Source organism: Neoarius graeffei, chromosome 10 (assembly GCF_027579695.1).
Source record: "Neoarius graeffei isolate fNeoGra1 chromosome 10, fNeoGra1.pri, whole genome shotgun sequence".
NCBI classification, from domain to species: Eukaryota; Metazoa; Chordata; class Actinopteri; order Siluriformes; family Ariidae; genus Neoarius; species Neoarius graeffei.
In genome coordinates, this window is record NC_083578.1 from 23559631 (window position 1) to 23580710 (window position 21080).

The 21080-nt window shown below is 41.7% G+C and overlaps 1 protein-coding gene across 1 annotated transcript in view; it reads left to right on the plus strand.

The window, feature by feature from the left end:
• The window catches only part of plxnd1 (plexin D1), a 212713-nt gene that overhangs the window by 152328 nt on the left and 39305 nt on the right, over positions 1–21080 (plus strand). Inside the window, exons 22-23 of the mRNA XM_060931569.1 lie at positions 9121–9233; positions 16492–16596. Of these exons, the coding sequence (XP_060787552.1) occupies positions 9121–9233; positions 16492–16596 (218 nt within the window). The remainder of the gene's footprint in view (positions 1–9120; positions 9234–16491; positions 16597–21080) is intronic.

Consider the following 21080-nt stretch of genomic DNA (forward strand, 5'->3'; position numbering starts at 1 on the left):
GTCATGAGTTTGTGTTGATAAATGTAACTTGAAAGACATTGAGGGAGGGGGTGGGTGGATGTTGTGCCCCCCAGGGACCTCCCTGGGGCCTGTACATTAATTTTCTTATATCTGCAAAATTCCGGGTCATCTCCGGACCTACTTGCCAAATTTGGTGAAAATCCGTTGAGAAATGGCAATGTTAGCTCAAAACAAACAAACAAACAAACAAACTTTGCCGCTTATTATATAAATTATAACAGTACTATATCAGAAACAGAAAAATGGGTAACCGAATGGCAACACGTCTACATAGACTTTGTGTAAGTCTATGTAGATTGGTTATCTTTGGCCATTTGATAAACTTTTCAATAGGAATGCACCGATCCCATTTTTTTCTGTTTAGAAACATCTGGTTTTAGACTTAGTTCTATGCTGTGGTGGTATCACCAGTTGGGAATGAACATATACGTTTAGGATGGTTAAAAACCAGACATGCTGTATATTTTGGATCATTTGCAGTATTGTTAGAGAGCGAGATGGTAGAGCAGCCAGCAGAGAGTTGGAGCAGTTGAGCCGTGAGATATCGGGTGGCTAAAGTATGAGCTGGATTGCACTTTCTGACAGGTGCAGTATATTCTTCCTGATATTAACCAGAGCAAACTTGTGAGAGTGGGAAAATGCCGTGCTTGACAAAGCTGTTGTGTGTATCTTTAGGACAAAAACAAACTTTATCTTCGAAAGGCTAAGTTGGACATGGTGGTCTGTCTTGTCAGCAACGCAAGACGAGTGTGTGTGTGTGTGTTTAAACTGAGGTAGAACAGAATACCATTAGCGGAGCCGAATCATGATTGTAATTTTATCGCAGAAACGTGACCCATTTAATTCTTCCATTCTTTCAACAACTGCTCTGACTCGAGTTAAATTGAACTCGAGGTAAATTTCTTGGTTTAACAAGGGTGCCAATGTGACCTGTTTATTCTTGAATTGCATTACATTATATCGTCAAAAGTCAAAGTCCTTCCCGTGCCAGGACCTGGTCCTCCCAGGCAGTCTCCCCTCTACTTCTATAACCCTCGGCCTCTCGCCTATAGACCCCTTGCACTGACGTCACATTTGCGTTCGCAACCGTTGCTACCCTAGACCTGTGGGACAAGCGAACTTTGTTGACATATTGTTCACATACTGAAGCCAAGCGAAGATGTGTTGCTGTTGTCTGAAGAAAACTACAGTTAAAAAAAGCTCTACTACCAGATTACTTGGATAATCTTTGTCAGAAAGAAGCGAAGGATAGATATACATGGAAATTAGAGTTTTTGCAGATATGATCTGTACAAAATTTCTCAAAATGACTGGAGTGATGGTGCAGATTTGTAGCCTAGCATTAGCATTAGCTACATGTTGGAATATACCTTCTTTTTCTCAAAGAGTCCCGACACAGAAGAACAGTTAAAAAAAAACAACAACTACAAAAGCAAGAAAACCTTCTTTGTGTAAAGACTTTTTCCCGACATCAGATTTTAGGAACAGAATGTTGTGAAAGCCAACGCATTTAATCTCAAAGGACTCTGACCTGAACTGTGGGCTAGATGGTATTCCCACCCCTTCATATCTCAACAACCCCAAAAACATCTAGTGACACAGTTATCTGCACTCTATCATTTATACATTGATATTTATTATTGTTAAAACAATATCTGAAGTGTTATTTGTAAAATAACAAAATATCGTACTCTAGACTTTCAAACAATGTTGTAAGATTTTATTTTAATTTTATCTAATCGTGGATGATACAATAATTACAAACACTAACAGAATCCGAACATTCCAGTTGTAGATATAGTCATATAGTAACTATAATTTCATCTCATCTCATCTCATTATCTGTAGCCGCTTTATCCTGTTCTACAGGGTCGCAGGCAAGCTGGAGCCTATCCCAGCTGACTACGGGCGAAAGGCGGGGTACACCCTGGACAAGTCGCCAGGTCATCACAGGGCTGACACATAGACACAGACAACCATTCACACTCACATTCACACCTACGGTCAATTTAGAGTCACCAGTTAACCTAACCTGCATGTCTTTGGACTGTGGGGGAAACCGGAGGAAACCCACGCGGACACGGGGAGAACATGCAAACTCCGCACAGAAAGGCCCTCGCTGGCCACGGGGCTCGAACCCGGACCTTCTTGCTGTGAGGTGACAGCACTAACCACACCACCGTGCCGCCCCTGTAACTATAATCACTCTTGTAATAATAATTTCAATAAGCGGTTAATGTTCAGTTCCCTCTTCATTTATTCTCTATTCAAAAAGCACAACTGAGTCACATAGGGTGATAAGTGTGTGTAACGGACAGTAACCATTTTATCCAAAATAGTTTTTCCTGCCTTAGTCGATTTATTTCCATTTCACATGCATGCAGCTGATGTAAAGTTCAGTCTGTTTGTGTTTTCAGGCTTAGCTCCTCTCATCGTATTCTCTTTAATCACTCATTTCTTTGTTGTTCTTGAAGAATTTGCTTCTCTTTGTTAACATTTTTCTTGGTAGCAGGAAGACGGTGATAACGTTCATCTATTTGAATGATTTGAACAACCAAAAATGAACTGTATTGAAGACAGATTAAGCCTTGCTTATACAAAAGACAGCATCTGTCTGACCCCCAGGTGAAATTATCACATGATGCGTGACGTCATGTGCAAGGGGTCTATACAGCTAGGGATACAGTGGGGGGGGCAGTCCTCTGGTAACTACAAGAGTTTGACTCCTCACTCGCATCTGTATCACAGCGTGCCTTGCCAGATGGCAGTAGGTACCATTTTTATGATGATCTTTGGTATGCAGGGGTGATAGCGTTCCGGCGTGGCGCCGGATTTCCGGCGTACCGTGGCTGGGGGAAAAAAAAAAAAAATCTAGTTCACCCATTGTCCTGTGTCATTCTGAGATGCGCAGATAGACAGTAAAGGGAATTCCGAATTCCCTTTACTGTCTATCTGCGCATCTCAGAATGACACAGGACAATGAGCGAACTAGATTTTTTTTTTTTTTTCCCCAGCCACGGTACGCCGGAAATCCGGCGCCGCGCCGGAACGCTATCACCCCTGGGTATGACCCGACCACAAGTAGAACTCTTGATCTCCCGGTCCAGAGGCGGACACGCTAACCACTAGGCCAGCTCGCGGTGTGTTATATAGTACTATGCCATTATTACAAATAGTTAACAATGGTTATTTACTTATAGCCATCTAAGGAGTTTATGGAGTTTAACCTGAACAGCTGGTGTTACTGCAACTAGCAAAAAAGAGAAAGTGGATAACCCTTTCCAATTGGTATAAAGTGAGAAAAGGACAGGGCCAAGCATGGAACCTTGAGGTACACTTGGACTCCTTGCGCCTCCATTAAGTTTGTACCATCCATGCTTGTGCTAGGACTCAGCTTGAACCATCTCATCTCATCTCATTATCTGTAGCCGCTTTATCCTGTTCTACAGGGTCGCAGGCAAGCTGGAGCCTATCCCAGCTGACTACGGGCGAAAGGCGGGGTACACCCTGGACAAGTCGCCAGGTCATCACAGGGCTGACACATAGACACAGACAACCATTCACACTCACATTCACACCTACGGTCAATTTAGAGTCACCAGTTAACCTAACCTGCATGTCTTTGGACTGTGGGGGAAACCGGAGCACCCGGAGGAAACCCACACAGACACGGGGAGAACATGCAAACTCTGCACAGAAAGGCCCTCACCGGCCACGGGGCTCGAACCCGGACCTTCTTGCTGTGAGGCAACAGCGCTAACCACTACACCACTGTGCCGCCCCTTGAACCATCTGAGTGAGACAAAACGTATCATTGTTTATAATATCTGACCTCCACTATTGTCCAGAGATATATAGGCCTCGAGGTAAAAGATCACAAGATATGCATTTCAGTAATGCGTTTTTTCAGATGAATGTTTGTGTGGGATGGGGCGGGGTTGAGCTGGGGGGTGAGAAAGTTTGTGATGGGGTGTGTTAGGGTTAGGGAAGCAGAACTAGGTCACTGAAACTGAGAAGAGAGTGAACAGCAGTTACTAACAAATAAAAAGAAAATGATGAGTCCAAACCCAGTGACCACCCACAGCCCTGTGTGTGTGTGTGTGTGAGAGAGAGAGTGAGAGCGAGAGAGACTTCCTCATGTTTCCTTCATGATCTCTATGAACCCCCCAACCCCTGTCATCCTCTCAGGCACGTTTCCACAGTGATCGGCTCCACAAACATGCACAAACACGCACTTTTTTCATGCATCCTGTGTTGAGAACAATACGAGGAGCCTCTCACTTCCTGTCATCCCTACAAAGAGCACCCACGCTTATCACGCCCCACAGCGCTGATCTAATATCTGATTGACTCGCCCCCAATAATATGTCTTAAGTGCTGAATTAATGGAAAAGCTCAAGTTGGCCTCAGATCCGGTAGAAGAGGGGAATGAGAAAGGTAAAAAAAAAAGCAACTTGGCAGAAAGCAAATCTTTTTCCTTGCAGTTGAGGCTACTGAAATGAAACAACTCACTCCTGTGACCCTATGGGTTGGGTTGGCTTGGGTTTTTGGATTGTCTAGTATATGGACAATTCATCTGTAGCACATTCCCGTTTGTTTAATGTTTATCCGTGTAGAAATTCAGCTTATTTCACACTAATCGTACAGTATGTCAGATCACCAGAGGTGGACAAAGTACCCAACTTCATTACTTAAGTCAAAGTACAGATCCCACTGGTCAAATGTTACTCCGATACAAGTGAAAGTTGTCCAGTTAAATTTTTACTTAAGTTAAAGTACTAAAGTACTTGCTTTTAAAAATACTTAAGTATTAAAAGTACATTTTCTGTCAACGCATCGTTGTATTATTGCCACAGCGCTTACAAAACCTAATGCCTCTGAAGCAACCGACTGGATTTACTGACTAACTTGTAGAACCTGTAGAATAAACGCCTGGTAGAATGTTACAAAATGAAACAACTGAACTGAAAAAGAGCCATTGCCATCTTCTTCTTCTTTTTTTTTAATTGTAACACCCTTCCCCACCGGCGGCACAGTGGTGTAGTGGTTAGCGCTGTCGCCTCACAGCAAGAAGGTCCGGGTTCGAGCCCCGTGGCCGGCGAGGGCCTTTCTGTGTGGAGTTTGCATGTTCTCCCCGTGTCCGCGTGGGTTTCCTCCAGGTGCTCCGGTTTCCCCCACAGTCCAAAGACATGCAGGTTAGGTTAACTGGTGACTCTAAATTGACCGTAGGTGTGAATGTGAGTGTGAATGGTTGTCTGTGTCTATGTGTCAGCCCTGTGATGACCTGGCGACTTGTCCAGGGTGTACCCCGCCTTTCACCCGTAGTCAGCTGGGATAGGCTCCAGCTTGCCTGCGACCCTGTAGAACAGGATAAAGCGGCTACAGATAATGAGATGAGATGAGACCCTTCCCCACCCCGACAAAGCAGCATGGTAGTGTTCTGACCCAGCACTGGCAGTGTGTGCACACATGTATGTGTATGTTAATCAGGAAGACAGTGGAATAGCTGTAAATGCAGCTTGCTCAGAAAATAAAAAGGACAGTCCAACATGATTAAAACCCAGGTCCACACCTCGAGCTTAATAACTGCCCAACAGCAACACTGCTTTAAACAAGACAAAAAAATGCAAGACCATCATCTGACATCAAAACAAAAAATTCTAACAAATTGTTGTGACTGACTAGTACAATACTGTCCATCTCACAGGTCTCGTGTGTGTGTGTGTGTGTATTCATGCACGTATGAATCTGCCTGTGCCATCATGGTGGTTTAACATTAAGCTAGCTAGTCAGTGAAGCGCCACCTGACATGCTAGCAAAATCTTTTCAAACTCAGAATCATATTGGGTAGCTAACGTTACTAGAAAAGAAAGATTTCTACATTTTGTTTGTTTGGCAAGATTATGCTAAAGCATTTCTGAAACCACTTCAGATAAGTTAACATTATTCATTTTAGCACAACTCCGTGTTTACATGCTAACTAACAGTGTCCAATTTAAAGGAGAACTGAAGTCATTTATAAACTTGCTTTATTTCTTAATTAACATGTTATTCAATTACGTTTTCAGTTTTAGTAACCTTATATCATGACTCGTATCGGCAAATAACTGCAATTAAATATTATACTTATCGGCCTATTTGGTTTTTAACCATGTTGAATTTAGTTCATTTGGTCCACGGCAGGCGTCGCTTATCCACGTGATCTTAGCGAGATTTCGAAACGTCAAGTGTCAGCGCCGCCATTTTGAAAACTGTTTTCCAAACGAAATATTGCACAAAAACGAGTTTAAATGACGATTACTGCCTACTTTTTTCAAACTTTCCTGATTGCTATTAAAACAAACAAAACTTCCGGCTTGATTACATCAGCGTTCGAAAGAGGGCGCGCGCGTCTTTTGACAACATTGGCAGATGTTGGTCACTTTGATTTCCGCTGTACGTTTTACTTCCGTCCTACGATGTCTCGCACAGGTCTCAATGAATCTCGTTTACGGCCGTCGCTTTGACATATGGACTGATATATTGCATAGCATATTTCAAACACTCATAACTTGCTATAGCAGTGAGAAAATAGCGGTCAGAAATGCATTCCTATATTTAATAAAATGAGATAAATAGAATTTTGAGAATTTAAAAAATTGCATTCAGTTCTCCTTTAACTAGCTGTGTTCACGTTAGCTGTGGACAAGGCTGTGGCAACTTGGTGGGTAAATCCATAGAAAGTCATTTGAGTAGCCAGACTGCACAGCTATTGCAACGTTATCGCAAGCTCGAAAGCACAGACAATTTCATTATAAGCTTTCTCTTGGAATAAAACGTGTACATACCTCAATATGCTTTCACACGTCGGAGGGCAAGTTTTTGTAGGCTGTGATGTGCTCCGTTTTAGGCAAACAAAACAAATGTTTAAAATGAAATGACTCTTTATTCCTTTCAGAAAACTGAAACATGGGTTCTATGGTATAGCCATGAGTGCGTGCATTCCCTAGAAGAACCGTCTCCTTCCATTCTGCCATCAACTGATGGTGTTAAATAACGCTGCTGAGAAATCATTGAACTTGATTTTATCCAGTCTATGGACGTGACGTGACCCTAGTGATTACTGATCGGCTCTCAGTGTCACCTGCGGAAAAACCAATCACGTTTTAGAAAAGAAAAGAAAACACATCCACTTTCAAAGCCGCTTCGTAGTAACGAGTAACGAGGACCTTGATAGAAATGTAGTGGCGTGAAAAGTACGATATTTGTCTTTCAAATGTAGTGAAGTTAAAGTCATCTCATCTCATTATCTCTAGCTGCTTTATCCTTCTACAGCCTATCCCAGCTGACTACGGGCGAAAGGCGGGGTACACCCTGGACAAGTCGCCAGGTCATCACATAGACCATTCACACTCACAATCACACCTATGGTCAATTTAGAGTCACCAGTTAACCTAACCTGCATGTCTTTGGACTGTGGGGGAAACCGGAGCACCCGGAGGAAACCCACGCGGACACGGGGAGAACATGCAAACTCCACACAGAAAGGCCCTCGCTGGCCCCGGGGCTCGAACCCAGGACCTTCTTGCTGTGAGGCGACAGTGCTAACCACTACACCACCGTGCTGCCCAAGTTAAAGTCATAAGTTGCCAAAAAAATTATACTCAAGTAAAGTACAGATGCTCAAAAAGTGTACTTAAGTACAGTACTCAAGTAAAAGTACTACGTTACTGTCCACCTCTGCAGATCAATGATGGCTGTAACGGTTAGATCGAGACAGTGGATTTCTCTGAACAGTGGGCTGAATAGCTATGTGGGCCATGTGTTTGTTTAATTGCTTAGAGTGAGTGAGTGAGTGTGTAGTGTCTCGTGTAAGACCACATGTTAGCTAAATTTCTCATTTTAGCTGTGATACACAAATTCAGAATGCAGGCCTATATTGTTAAAGATGGGGAAATAGCTGGCAAGAATACAAACCTACATACACGTACTGTACACACACTAAGGTATCAGCTTGCGGTCTCGTTAACTTCATGTTTGCTTTTCCATCCTTTTCCCCACACGCCACAAACCACACGTTTCCACATAATGTATATTGTGTGTTTTGAAACCTTTAGTCATGCACAGTCATTACATCACACTTTTGCTACTTTTGACTTCAGGTCTATGATAAACGGATATAAATTTACAGACACTTTTCTGGCATGTCTAAAGGCAAACTATTAAAACAAAGCCTTAAAGGAATATTCCAGGTTGTTTTTTTTAAAGTCCTATTCTTCCCCTAGTACATCTGGAGCGTATGTGCGACGACACCAGACAACAATTCCAACACGTTTCCTTGTGCTGAGAATAAAAAACCTGTTTGCATAAAAATTTGTCAAAACGTGTTAAAATAGGGCTTTTTCTCAGTACAGGACGTGTTGCACATACAGATGTGGTAGATCGGAAAAAAATAAAGCTGGAGGATTCCTTTCAAACATTTCATCTAAATTCCTGTTAAACCCCAAAGAACGAGTTCCTACTAAATGCTGTGTGGCAGATTGCAGTATAGCTATACATCAGGCGTCGATATATGATCATCATCGTACATATGAAAATGGCTCAATTGTTCCGTTACGTGTTTTGACTCCGGGGGATTGAATAAGTGTCGAGTAGAATTCCATAAACCTTATGTCACATAAATTAGAAGTAATGTGAAACCTTTCTGTACGTGTGTGTAGGCGTGTATATGTGAGTGTGATTATGGTGTGTGTTTCATCTCTAATCTAGTGCCATATGTGTGTTTATGCATTTAAGAACCTGTGTATAGTCATGCCATATATATTATGCAAAGTTAAATTAAATGTGAAAGACGTGGTGTGTGTGTGTGTATATATGAGAGAGAGAGAGAGAGAGAGAGAGAGAGAGAGACTGTATATTCCTGAGATTACAGTATGTTATGAATTCCATGAGTGCACATTTGCCTGGTACCATGTCATGGAAATACTGAGAGTGTGTACCTTTCGGATCCATGTATATACAATGAATGTGTGCTCTTCCATACAATCCAGAATATCCAAATGTCAAAGTATGTGGGAGGATATTGGTAGATGTGTGTGTGTGTGTGCCTGTGTGTGACAGGATTTGCCGAACTCCAGACGGATATGACTGACCTGACTAAAGAGCTCAACCGCAGCCAAGGCATCCCCTTCCTTGAGTACAAGCAGTTCGTGACTCGCACCTTTTTCCCAAAGGTAATGACAAACACTACATTGGCGTTTGTGTGTGTGGGCATGTTTTAGTCCTTTGGAGGACAAAATGTCCCCATCGTGGTAGGAATACATTAGAATTTGGTGACGAACATAGTAACAAAATAAATTACATGTTTCAAAGTTGAAACTTAGCTGTAGGCTTGGGATTGTATAGTTACAGTAATATGGAAGTTAAAATACCTTACGAAGATAGTGAAACCAACATGTGCATTGTGAATGAGAGTGTGTGGGCACAGGAGTGTGTGGGAGTGTGATTTTTTTTTTTAATTGCTAAAACACTTGTTATTGTTATGATGGTTATTATGATAGTTTTCATAGGTATCGTTTATGGTTAGTGCTGTCGCCTCACAGCAAGAAGGTCCGGGTTCGAGCCCCGTGGCCGGCGAGAGCCTTTCTGTGCGGAGTTTGCATGTTCTCCCCGTGTCCGCGTGGGTTTCCTCCGGGTGCTCCGGTTTCCCCCACAGTCCAAAGACATGCAGGTTAGGTTAACTGGTGACTCTAAATTGACCGTAGGTGTGAATGTGAGTGTGAATGGTTGTCTGTGTCTATGTGTCAGCCCTGTGATGACCTGGCGACTTGTCCAGGGTGTACCCCGCCTTTCGCCCGTAGTCAGCTGGGATAGGCTCCAGCTTGCCTGCGACCCTGTAGAACAGGATAAAGCGGCTAGAAATAATGATGTAAAAGTCTTAAGCCAGTATCTCACTGGGCTGCGACAGCTTGCGACAAATTGTAAACGTCATTTGCAAGAGAGTTTCAAAAGTGTCTTGAAACATTCACAGGGCTTCTCAATTTCCTCGCATGAGTCGCAAAGTGTCACTCCTTTGTCACTGAAGTTTTGAACATGTTCAAAAAATTAACGCGACAAAATTTCTCTCAAAATAGTCGCAAACGCGTCGCTGGTGTCGCAAAGCCATCACGAACCCTTCTCAAGTCAGTTTCCGTGAGACAGGAAGTGCGAGTGTATCTCAGTGGGCTGCGACAGCCTGCGACTAGTTGGAGACACAATAATTGCGATAAAATATGCGAATATCAATTCAGTGTGATTCCAAGTGAAAATTGTCGCTAATTCGCATATTTTATCGCAATCGTTGTGTCGCTAACTAGTCGCAGGCTGTCGCAGCCCAGTGAGATACTACCCTTAGGCACATGCAAAGACAAAGAAATGCTGTAGAGCAGAGACGCATTCAAAGATAATGAAATTGTTTTTAATGTAGAACAATCCAAAAACAATACAATTCAATAACGTAAAAATTCAGTAAATATACGTATAAACACAGTGGTGTGAAGATATGAAGCTCATCTTCGCGTGTTGAGCATATTCACGAGTGAGCATAGCGAACTGATACTGAACCTATATCATGCCATTTCCATGAGTTCAATAGTGCTGGAATCATCCTTTCTTACAGCTGAATTATGAAGGACACAGCTCAACATGGCTGAGTCGAAGGCATACAAAGGGGCCGCTCGGAGCCGCCATACTACTCGTACTCAGATGTTCACACCTATGGGCAACTTAGAGCCACCAGTTAACCTAACTACATGTCTTTGGACTGTGGTGGAAACCCACGCGGACACGGGGAGAACATGCAAACTCCACACAGAAAGGCCCCCCCCACCAACCACTGGGCTCGAACCCAGAACCTTCTTGCTGTGAGGCGACAGTGCTAACCACTATGCCAACGAGTCAAATATTTTTTCAACACTCAAAGATAAACTTCCTACCTTTGCACCACCGTGTAATATTCTTTTTATTTTATGGACACATCCGCAAAAAATGCAAGTTAATCAAAAGAATTTTAATTTTGAACCGGTTCACCATTTTGACAACGCACGTTGAGTCAGCGGGAAAACACTGGAAGTGACGTCTTTGGAGTGAAATATCGGGAAATATGGCACTCAGATCCGAGATGCATTTCGTAAGAAGAATGTGATTTTTTTGAATGTGATTTCAACACGAGAAGATAAACTTCACATCTTCAAGCCAACATGTGATTTTCTTTTTATTATATAGATACATTCACAAACAAAAAGTACCCAAATTGATCAAAATAATTCTAGATAGATAGATAGATAGATAGATAGATAGATAGATAGATAGATAGATAGATAGATAGATAGATAGATAGATAGATAGATAGATAGATAGATAGAATTGCAATCAGAAATATTTAACCCCCCAAAGATTTTAAGGATTTATCAATTCAAGTTTTTTCAAAGAGCATGATTATGCTTTGGATGACTTCTTTATGAGTTGAGTGATACATAAAATCAACACAGAAAATGCATGATGTGTGTAACAGTACATTGTGTTAAGATAGCCATGTCACAATTGTTCAACCCCTATATAATATTGTTGTTTTTAAAGCTTTCTGACAGTTTTTATGGCCTAAAGTGGAGTTGAAACATAATTAAGCCTTTGGGAACTCTATAATGATCCTTCGTTTGCTCCCACTGTGATGCATATATAAACCCCACCCATGAAAGTATTCAAGGTCAGTTGCAATCATGGGAAAGACAAAGGAGCTTCCACAAAAGCCGAGAGAGGAGATTATTTCATCACACCTAAAGGGCTTGGGGTATAAGAAGATTTCCAAAAAATTTAACATTCCAAGAGACACCATTGGGAGCATTATCTCATCTCATCTCATTATCTCTAGCCGCTTTATCCTTCTACAGGGTTGCAGGCAAGCTGGAGCCTATCCCAGCTGACTACGGACGAAAGGCGGGGTACACCCTGGACAAGTCGCCAGGTCATCACAGGGCTGACATATAGACACAGACAACCATTCACACTCACACCTACAGTCAATTTAGAGTCACCAGTTAACCTAACCTGCATGTCTTTGGACTGTGGGGGAAACCAGAGCAAACCCACGTGGACAACATGCAAACTCCACACAGAAAGGCCCTCGCCGGCCACGGGGCTCGAACCCGGACCTTCTTGCTGTGAGGCGACAGCGCTAACCACTACACCACCGTGCCGCCCTTGGGAGCATTATAAGGAAGTTTAAAACTTATGGAACAGCTGCAAACCTGCCTGGCCGTGGAAGAAAGCCCAAAATTTCATCAAGGGCCCTTAGCCACTTAATCAGGACAACTACGAGAAACCCCCATGTGAGTGCAAGACACCTACAGGATGACATGATGAAGGCTGGTACAAGTGCTTCAGTGGCAACTATAAGACGTGCACTGAATAAATAAGGATTTCATGGCCAGACTCCAAGACGCACTCCACTCTTGACCACAAGGAACATCAAAAGTTGACTAGAATACGCCAGGAGGAATTTGGATAAGACTACAGAGTTTTGGGAGACAGTTCTATGGACTGATGAAACCAAACTGGAACTATTTGGACATATGGACCAACGGTATGTCTGGCGTGCGAAAGGCCAGGCTTGTGACCAGAAGAATACCATCCCCACAGTCAAGCATGGACGTGGGTCATTGATGATGTGGGGCTGTTTTTCTGCAGCAGGAACTGGCAGTCTTGATCATATACCCATTAAATCCAAGGCCATTTTAAAGAGGAATGTTATGCCTTCTGTTGACAAATTAAACCTTGGTGATCAATGGATTTTCCAGCAAGACAATGACCCCAAGCGCACTTCCAAGTCAACCAAAGCTTGTTTGAGAAAAAGATCCTGGAACGTCCTGGAGTGGCCTTCTCAGTAACCAGATTTAAATCCGATTGAAAATCTTTGGTGGGATTTAAAGAAGGCAGTTAGTTGCAGCACGGAAGCCATCAAATATCACTGAGATAGAGGTTTTTGCACATGAAGAATGGGCAAAGATTCCAATCGAGAGGTGTAAGAAGCAGTCAGCACTTACCGAAAACGTTTGTTGGAAGTTATAAAAGCTAAAGGATGCTCCACAGAGTACTGAAGCTGGGGCACATGTGTTAAAAGATTTACATTTTCATTTGAACGTCAAAGTTAAGTCAACTTGTGTTGTCAAAATCACTCAAATATATGTCAAATATTTTTTGTTGTTTAATGAGGGTGTCTTTTTGTCATTTATTGTCATCTTTCATCCACATCACTATAATGTCTTTTGAGGTGAGGGGGTTGAATATTTCTGATTGCAACTGTAGATAAGTAAGTAAGTAAGTAAGTAAGTAAAAACCCTATTTCCAGAAAAGTTGGGATGTTTTCCAAAATGTAATAAAAACAAAAATCTGTGATTTGTTAATTCACGTGAACCTTTATTTAACTGACAAAATTACTAAGAAAAGATTTTCAATAGTTTTACTGACTAACTTCAGTGTATTTTGTAAATAGAAACAAAGTTAGAATCTGATGCCTGCAACACACTCAAAAAAATTAGTATGTAGTTTATAGTTATAGTTTTTATATCTTAGTGGTTATTATAGTTGTCATGGAGCATACAGTTATAGGTTGTATACATGTAGTTGTAGTATAGTTATAGTTGATCATTTTTAAAGTTGCAGTACATAGTTTAAATTTATAGCTTTTGTATTTAAATATGGTTCTATTTTTATGGGTATTGTGTAACAGGTTTTTTTTTTTTTTTAGATGTAGTATAGTTCTGTTTTATCATCTTTATAATTGGAGTACTGTGTAAAAGTCTTTTTGTTATCTATCATACTAACCGTAACAGATTTTTTATTTTATGATTTCTACATTATCGAGTAGGTAAAAGGCAATAAAAAAAATGTTTAAACATTAGTTTTACAGCAAAAAAATATATATTAAAGGGGAACTGAAGGCAAATTTTTTTATTATCAAAATTCTATTTCTCTTATTTTATTAAATATAGGAATGCATTTTTGATCGCTATTTTGTCACTGCTATAGCAAGTTATGAGTGTTTGAAATACGCTATGTAATATATCAGTCCGTATGTCAAAGCGATGGCTGTAAACTAGATTCGTTGAGACCTGTGCGAGACATCGTAGGATGGAAGTAAAACGTACAGCGGAAATCAAAGTGACCAACATCTGCCAACGTTGTCAAAAGATGCGCGCGCCCTCTTTCGAATGCTGACGTAATCAAGCCGGAAGTTTTGTTAGCAATCAGGAAAGTTTGAAAAAAGTAGGCAGTAATCGTCATTTAAACTCGTTTTTGTGCAATATTTCGTTTGGAAAACAGTTTTCAAAATGGCGGCACTGACACCTGGCTGACACTTCATGTTTCGAAGTCTCGCACAAGTCTCGTGAAGATCGCGTGGATAAGCGATGCCTGCCGTGAACCAAACGAACTAAATTCAACACGGCTAAAAATCGAACAGGCCGATAAGTATAATATTTAATTGCAATTAGTTGCCAATACGAGTCACGATATAAGGTTACTAAAAGAGAAAAGGTAACTGAACACGTTAATTAAGAAATAAAGCGTTTATAAATGACTTCAGTTCTCCTTTAAATGTTACAGAAAAAAAATGTAAAAAACCAGCATATTATATCTGTCTGAAATCACTCACTCGTTCACTACTCCCTGCTCACTATCTAGGGAGTTCTATATAGAGGACTATATAGTGAGCTCAGTGATAAAATTTAAAAAAAAAAAGCTTTCAGACACTCCTCCGCCATGCCGTTATTTACGTCATTACTGTCGCACAGTTAAAATGTGCCAGATCAGTCGGCTGGTGGGTTTTCAAAATAATAAATAGACTTACTGTACATGCATGTATCTCATCTCATTATCTCTAGCCGCTTTATCCTGTTCTACAGGGTCGCAGGCAAGCTGGAGCCTATCCCAGCTGACTATGGGCAAAAGGCGGGGTACACCCTGGACCAGTCGCCAGGTCATCACAGGGCTGACACATAGACACAGACAACCATTCACACCTACGGTCAATTTAGGGTCACCAGTTAACCTAACCTGCATGTCTTTGGACTGTGGGGGAAACCGGAGCACCCGGAGGAAACCCACGCGGACACGGGGAGAACATGCAAACTCCACACAGAAAGGCCCTCACCGGCCACGGGGCTCGAACCAGGACCTTCTTGCTGTGAGGCGACAGCGCTAACCACTACACCACTGTGCCTCCCACATGCATGTATTTTTTTGATAAATCCATATTATAATGAATACTTTCTTCTTTGCCGCTGCCTTTTATTAAATCAAATTTGAGGCTTTTGATTAATTCCTCACTCTACACTATAACTTTTATGCTTGTATTTTATGTCTTATTCTATTTTAGCTTTTCTCTATTCTCTTACTGTTTTTTATTATACTTGAATGTCTGTTTATAATGTGTTTCTTCCTCCGTCCATTCACCCCCAACACACTTTCTTTTCAGCACGACTGCAATGCATGATGGGATATATTGCTTGGTTAGCTTTTCACAATGCATATTGTGGGATACTATGAGTGCCCTATATCGGGTGTAATAATTCTCACTATACATTCGGACAGCACTACAAAATGGCGAACTCACTACAGTATATAGTCCACTATATAGTGAGTAGTGAGTGATTTCGGGCACAGGGTGTGTCTGAGATTTATTTGCATGTGCCTAAGCTACAGTACCGTATACTGTTTATAACTGATCATCTTTATAGTTGTTTATAATTATAGTTTATAGTTCTTGCTTCTAAATTGTAATATCGTTACATTTTATATCGTTGTGCACAGCTATAGTTCGTCATTTTATAGTTGTAGCATATAGTTTGTAGTTATCGACTAATACTTGTGGTATAGTTTTTATAACGCAAGTATATGTGCATGTGTGTGTTTTCAGACTTAGAGATAATGTTTTTAGCTCAGAGGGACAAAACTGTGTGTCTTTTTCCTCCGAGTTGAAAAACCACAAGCATTACAGTTTCCATCCCCATTGTGTGAACAATAGTGGGCATGTAGACAAGGAAATCAACCAACACACACACACACACACACACACTGACCTTGCCTACGTGGTTGTAAGTAGGATAAGGGTGCAGTGGCTGATGTTTTGTAATTGGATGGAAAAAAGAAAAGTGTGTGTGTGTTGAAAAGTAGTACGAACACAAACATAAATACTTTTATTCTGACCTCAGCTCCTTTTCCCCCAGCCGGCCTACTGAGAGCCTAATCTCCTTGGAACCCAATCCTTCAGTGCTTCTCTTCTCCACTATCCCCTGTTCCATCTCTCTTTTTTCCTCTCCTTTCATTCTTCCTTCACACTTGCTCTTCAATCCTATTACAAAGCCCTGCAAATCACGAAATGAAACACATTCAGCTATTACTCAAGAAAATCGTGTTACTATTTTATCGAATTAAAATATTATTGTGTGTGTGTAGATGTGTTCTGACTATGAGAGGAGTCTGGTTCAGCCAGTGTATGAAAACAATGCTCTGGGACCAAGAGCATTACCTGAAACCCACCCGCTGCTGCAGGATTGGCAGGTAAAGCACACAAACCTACATTTTTACACTTACACACACACACACACACATGGACAGACACACACACACCCCATGCAGACAGGATGAATGCTGCTGAGTCTGCAGGTTTCTGGGGGCTGTGAGAAGGGGAACATACTCTCAAAGTTATCTCTGGAAATAATGGAAAAAAAAGCGCTTGTCTTTTGACATGCCATTCCATTATGCTATGATTAATGAACTATATGCAACTCGTGTGTGTGTGTGTATGTGTGTGTGTCCTAAACGCAGATTTGAGGTCAGGAGATTTTTTTTTTCCCCCTTTGGGGTTGTGTTTCGTCAGTAACAGTGATGAAGTGTTTCACACAGCCGATTGTCTTTAAAGGAATCACACCCTGCTTTTTTTTTCCCCCCCTCACATCAGCGAGCATAAATCTTCACGTGCACATTTGTCTTTGTCTCTCTCACCCCTCGCCCATCCTCTCTATTTTTATGAGGAGCATATGGAAAGCTTCTCTGTTGGGACTGCTTCATTACGGCTCAGCTAAACACTTGCGCTGTTCTCGCGACAGCTCTGATTGCTGGGTCAAACAGAGCAGAAGGAATTACAACGATTAACAGTCGAGCTGGCGTTGGGTGTGGTGTGGTGTGGTGTGGTGTGGGAAGCGTAGTCTGTTGTCTATCAGTTTTAGTCATCTTTCAGTCTCTCCTGTTCATTTATTAGCTATAAATATTCGGTGGCATGCCGAGCCGTTGTGGAGAGTTGCTTTTCGAGCATCCCCTGCATATTTTCAGGTGTTCCTCCTTTCTGTCTCTTGAAAATGCAAATTTTTAGTCCAAGCCTCTTGAGAGCCCCAGGTACTCCCTTCCACCTTTTCACTGTCTCCCCTCAGTGATACACCAATCCTAAGTCTCAAAATACTGGACACAAACACTAATAGTCTGACTGAAATAAAACATCACTGGAGATAACAATAGGATACGAGGACTGGGTGTATGATTCATCTCAATAGTATGCAATTTGGGGCAATTTATCTGCTTTCATTTATCTTCAGTAAGCACTTTATCCTTGCTGTGGATATTTGGTGGTGGGTGGAAACACAGTGGTGCTTGAAAGTTTGTGAACCCTTTAGAATGTTCTATATTTCTGCATAAATATGACCTAAAACATCATCAGATTTTCACACAAGTCCTAAAAGTAGATAAAGAGAACCCAGTTAAACAAATGAGACAAAAATATTATACTTGGTCGTTTATTTACTGAGGAAAATGATCCGATATTACATATCTGTGCGTGGCAAAAGTATGTGAACCTCTAGCAAGCCAGTTTAGGTTACTTACTTCAGCGTTCCTGCTGGTGGTGCGAATGCAAACAGAAAAAAAAAAAGCCCTTGAAGGTTCTCGAAGGAGCTCCTCAGTGGGTAATTCCTCTCAAATAAGCATGGGCAGTACCAGGGAGGGGCTTGGGGGTGCTCTAGCTACCCCTAGGATAGCCTTAGCACCCCTAAGAAATTTCTGTAGTTTATTGAGAATTTTTCATTTTTAACGTATGATTACTATAATTTATAATTTGAAAAATAAACATTAATAAAACAAACTCATTATTGTAGACTAAAAAACATAGTCAACACAGGTGATCTGATTTAGCCAATGGGCATAGCAGGCATTGAACTTTTGACCTTACTTTTACATCCTGTTATTCAGAGCACGATCCTTTTTTTTTTTCGTAACTGAGCATTAGCCGTATCACAATGGATCTTTTTTTTTGGCTTCATAAACGTCCATGTGTGGAGACTTGATCAACAGATGTATTGTTTTGTTTGTAGATATCAAATGGGAAGTGCATAGGTTTTTTTTTTTTCCCTGTTGCCAATTATAAGTTGAATGCATTTGGAGGTTGAGGCACAAATTCTGACTCTTTATCTCTATGAAATGCTCATTTACAGTATATAACATTTGGTCTGTGGAACAGAATACTGTTGGTTCATTAGTCGAGGTGTTGGTAACTGGCAGCATGAGTTTGTGATCTCAGAATCTGAGACCGAAGTTTGTGTGCAAGCCCTGGCCATGGCATAATTGTGTGAAAATTTATATTTAGAGGTCTGTTTACATAGGCGGAGAGGTTATTGCGTATGTGTGGTGTGTGTATGTGTGTCAGGGGTGTTGCAATAGAAATAAGAAGGCACTCCGAGGGCACAGACATCCACCAAGGCCAAATGTAATGTCGCAATGTTAAACTAAATTCGTTGAGCCACCCTGTGAGTCAGATCTGCTCCAAAATTGAATGGGTTCTTCTTTGGTCCATGCTATACCTTTCCACCAAGTTTCATAAAAATCGAGCTTGTAGTTTTTGCATAATCCTGCTTAGAATCAATCAAACAAACAAACAAACCAAAACCATAACCTCCTTGATGGAGGGAATTCAACTGTGGTGACTGACACATTAATGGGAAACCCTAAATTTCAGAGCACCCTCACTGAAACCCCATAGCACCAGCAAAAGAATATCTCTTGCACTGCCGCTAACAGTCTTGTGCCATGGCCTAATGGTTAGAGAAGCAGCTTTAGGACCAAAAGGTTGCCAGTTCAATTCCCTGGACCAGTAGGAATGACTGAAGTGCCCCTGAGCAAGGCACCTAACCCCTGACTGCTCTGGGTATGTTGTATGTCGCTCTGGACAAGAGCATCGGCTAAATGCCACGAGATTAAATGCCTGCAAATACGTCCCTAGAACTGATTGGTTCAAAAGTGACTTTGAAGAGGTTCTTCTGGAGACTCTCACGGTGACTGTTTTTGCAGCTAAAACCTGATAGCCAGCCAGAATTTTTTTTTCTTTGGTCTGAAAAGTGGTCTATTATGCTAATGCGGTACTTTTACTGACATACAGATTTTTCTGTCACATTTCTTTTTTTGTTGTTGTTGGAAAAGTAATCTTTGGAAATCGAAGCTTGTTTCATTTTACTGACCCAGTAATGCAGATGTCATCAAATAAACATTTTAAAAAATAAGGATTGTACTGGGGTGGCATGGTGGTGTAGTGGTTAGCGCTGTCGCCTCACAACAAGAAGGTCCGGGTTCGAGCCCCGTGGCTGGCGAGGGCCTTTCTGTGTGGAGTTTGCATGTTCTCCCCGTGTCCGCGTGGGTTTCCTCCGGGTGCTCCGGTTTCCCCCACAGTCCAAAGACATGCAGGTTAGGTTAACTGGTGACTCTAAATTGACCGTAGGTGTGAATGTGAGTGTGAATGGTTGTCTGTGTCTATGTGTCAGCCCTGTGATGACCTGGCGACTTGTCCAGGGTGTACCCCGCCTTTCACCCGTAGTCAGCTGGGATAGGCTCCAGCTTGCCTGCGACCCTGTAGAACACGATAAAGCGGCTAGAGATAATGAGATGAGATGAGGATTGTACTTACTTACACAGACAACAGAAAGTGCCTCAACTAAACATGAGGGTTGGAGTAAGTGCTGGTACTCAGAAGCAGGCTTGTAGCACTCGAGTCTGACTCGTGCCCTAATTTTAAGTACTCGTGACTTGGACTTGAGCACTGATGACTCAGACTTGTGCATTAACTGCATTCGGACTCGTAAATTGGAGATGAGGAGTTGGATTTTTTCTTGATTTTTTTGGAACATGCCATAATAATTTGGCACAAGATATTTATAGCTGTATTAATTTTTGTACTAATTTCATGCAAGAGTGTCACACCTGCATGCCTTGGCACGCGCATCACATAGACTCTCGGGTGTGCTCTGGACAGTGCGCACGCCAAGTGGACTCTCGTGTGCGCACTGTAAATGACTCACATCTGCACAGGATTAAGGCAAAATCGGCACGCCTATATAAGAACTGTGAAAACATACTTGCGTTGCGAAGTATTGAGTTGTGTTGCGGACTCATTACCGAGCCTTATTTCCTTGTTTGGTTTCCTGATCCCTGATTTCCTGTTTCTCATCTTTGATTCTGCCGAGTCTACGATAGCCTGTTTGTGCCTTGCTTGACCTATTGCCTGTTTCACTGTTTTACGATTTTGCCTGCCGTTCTGGATTGTTTCCCTGTCTTCATTTGTATTAATAAACACACCTTCTGCACTTACATCCGTCTCCCAACCATCTCTGACAGAATACTTCACGCTCCCTGACAAAGAAGAGCACATACACCTGTTCATACGTCATGTTCAGAAACAAACTAATGTTAATGGCGCTAAAACAGCCACCGTCAAATGGTGCGGGTGGAGTCTTGTTCTCGGATTTGACTCAAAATTTTCTTTAATGACTTGGACTTGATTCGGACTTGAACACTGGGGACTCGAGACTGGACTCGGACTCGAGGTTTAGTGACTCGACTCACAACACTGCTCAGAAGTGCTACAGTAACAATTAAAAAAGAAGTAAAGCAAACGAATAACTTTTACCAACTGATGGACTTTGTACGTAATTATCTAATCTTTTCAAAAACTGCCACATATGCAAGGTTACCATGATATTGGATATTTTCCCCATATTGGACCATCT